The following is a 2,612-nucleotide window of genomic DNA, read 5'->3' as shown; positions in this document are numbered from 1 at the left end:
AAGGAGAAACTTCCTGACAGTTAGAACAATTAACCAGTGGAACAACCTGCCTCCAGAAGCGGTGAATGCTCCAACACTGGAAGTTTTTAAGAAGAGACTGGACAGCCATTTGTCCGAAATGGTGTAGGGTTTCCTGCCTGAGCAGGGGGTTGGACTAGATGACCTCCAAGGTCCCTTCCAACTTTATTATTATTATTAAGTCATCCAGCCAGTTTTCATGCCTCAGGTGGAACTAGAACTCACAGTCTCCTGGTGATTGGCCCAAAGTCATCCAGGCGGGACTAGAACTCATGCTCTCCCACTTTCTAGCCTAGAGTAGACCAAACCAGGCATAAAAAAAGAAAATTACGCATTCCTCATAAGTGCAGGGTGGGAAATGCACAGCCCTACTCATTCCTTGGCCTTTTCAAAAAGGAAGCATCAAAACTCTGACTGGAGTGTCCCCTCTCTCTGGGTTCTTTTGCTGCCCAGCAAGAAGAGGAAGGGAGAGTGGGAGAAAAAGGCCTTAGACAAAAGGAAGGGTTACTGTAGTCTTTTTTGGCTCCAGTGGCTGAGACACGATTTCTAAAGCGGATTTCTCTGCCCCTCCGGGATTCCATCAAGCAAAGGGCTTCTCTTACCTCTTTGGCACACTGGATATCCATCATGAAGTGATGGACATGTTTCTCTGCTCTGGTGAATTCCAGTTTATCTGCAGCCACGGCCACAAGGAGAGCTGTGCACCCCACTCCCTGGGAAGAAATACAAAAGTGGAGAATAAGAAAGGTTCTTTTAAATATTTTTTTTTTAAAAAAAATGCATGGCTTATTTACTGTTGTAAGTCGAAGAAGTACCTGTATCTACAAATATATATTGGTAAATATATTTTGCCACCTTGTACCATGTTTCTTGCTGTAAGATGTTGTCTGTGTTCCTTACCATGACACCAGTGAACAAACACACAACTTTCCCGCAGACTGTTTCGGGCACCACATCTCCGTAGCCGATGGTCAGAAAAGTGATGGGAATCAACCAGAATGTCCCACCCAGGTAGTTGTTCTCATCCATATACTGCCTGGCAGATCAAATAAGAGAGAATCAACATGTGGATAGATCCGTGCTCATATTTATCTAGGGAAGTACAGGTAGTCCTCCACATACGACCACAATCGGGGCCAGAATTACCGTTGTGAAGCAAGGCAGTCGTTAAATGAGGCAGTTCGTAATTTATCACCACGACGGGGACCAGACTTTTCATGGCTAAGCAAGACAGTTGTTATCTGAGTCACACCCCTTTTTTGCCATGATTGTTATGCAAATCACCGCAGTTGTTAAATGAATCGTGTTGTTCAGCAAATCCATCTCTCTCTCGCCCCGCCCCCAATTGACTTTACTTGTTGGAAGCTGGGTGAGAAAATTGCAAATAGCAGTCACATGACCTTGGGACACTGCCAATAAATACATGCGGGTTGCCAAGCGGCCAAATTTTGATCACGTGACCCCAGGGATGCTACAACGGTCACAAATTCAAGGAGCAATCATTAGTTCATTTTTTTCAGTCCTGAACAGGTGCTAAATTAATGAAGGTCAGCTGAGGACTACCTGTATTATATCCCAGTTAATGGTTTCACCTGAAGCAACTAAGGATGGTGTAAAAAAATAAAATAAAATAAATAATAAAACACAACAAAACAATAACATGATAAAATAAAATAATGAAGTGAAATAAAAATATAGTATAAAGTAATAAAATAAAGCATTCGAATGCACAAATCCAAATACATCGGTAAATGCAGGTTGGCTAAACCACAGCAGCTTGAGTTCGGTGGGGGGTTTTTTTGTTTTTTTTAATCAAATCAACATTTTTAAAGAAAATAAAACAGTCTTTGTCTGATGACCAAGCAGTTAATAATAACAATAACAAGCCTAACAGTGGATAATATTGGTGTTCCAACAGAATCCTCACCGTTCACAGACGGACAGTATCCAAAAAGCGATGATCCAGAGTCCCATTGTAAAGATCAGCAGCACACGCCCCGGCTGGCTGTTGACCATCACCCGTAACACAAAAGGGTACTGGAAGTGGATCTTGTTGAGGGACCCGATGCTACGGTAGGAGGCATCTCCCATCACACTACTCCGCATTAGCACAGCCCGAGGGACCAGATAGAGGCGGAGGAACATCACCAGTGAGAGCAACATGTCAACATCGGAGAGGAAGACGAGGGTCTGTTCCGACTTGGGATCCAGGCAAACGAAATCTCCCACCGGGAAGGGGTGAAGGAAGCAGACTAAAAGCTCCAGTGTGATGAGAGCCAATTTCGGGGTGCTGACTGCAATTCGCCAATCGGTGAGGGAATTGTCCAGCATGAAGAGCTAAAAGGCAAAAGGAACATGAGAGCATGAGTGAGCCGGAAGCAAAGCCAGGGGTTCTCTCTGCAAGGCATTGTCCCTCTGCTGGAATTCACTGATGGAATGTATTTCTATGCAACAACTACTGTACAGGTGAAACTCGAAAAATTAGAATATCGTGCAAAAGTTCATTTATTTCAGTAATGCAACTTAAAAGGTGAACCTAATATATGAGATAGACTCATTACATGCAAAGCAAGATAGTTCAAGCCGTGATGTGT

General features: G+C 43.5%; 1 protein-coding gene across 1 annotated transcript in view; it reads right to left on the bottom strand.

Annotated features, from left to right (window-relative positions):
- Nucleotides 1–526: 526 nt before the first annotated feature.
- Nucleotides 527–2,612, bottom strand: part of LOC107301054 (intermediate conductance calcium-activated potassium channel protein 4-like) — a gene marked incomplete at both ends in the record, with an annotated part of 8,717 nt that continues 6,631 nt past the window's right edge. Inside the window, 3 exons of the mRNA XM_015830322.1 lie at nucleotides 527–731; nucleotides 919–1,054; nucleotides 1,946–2,355. Coding sequence (XP_015685808.1) covers nucleotides 527–731; nucleotides 919–1,054; nucleotides 1,946–2,355 — 751 coding nt within the window. The remainder of the gene's footprint in view (nucleotides 732–918; nucleotides 1,055–1,945; nucleotides 2,356–2,612) is intronic.

The sequence above is a fragment of the Protobothrops mucrosquamatus genome, unplaced genomic scaffold (genome assembly GCF_001527695.2).
Source record: "Protobothrops mucrosquamatus isolate PMUCROS unplaced genomic scaffold, P.Mucros_1.0 scaffold9760, whole genome shotgun sequence".
Classification (NCBI taxonomy): Eukaryota; Metazoa; Chordata; class Lepidosauria; order Squamata; family Viperidae; genus Protobothrops; species Protobothrops mucrosquamatus.
The sequence above is the reverse complement of the archived record's forward strand: the minus strand, read 5'-3'. Positions and strand labels throughout refer to the sequence as shown.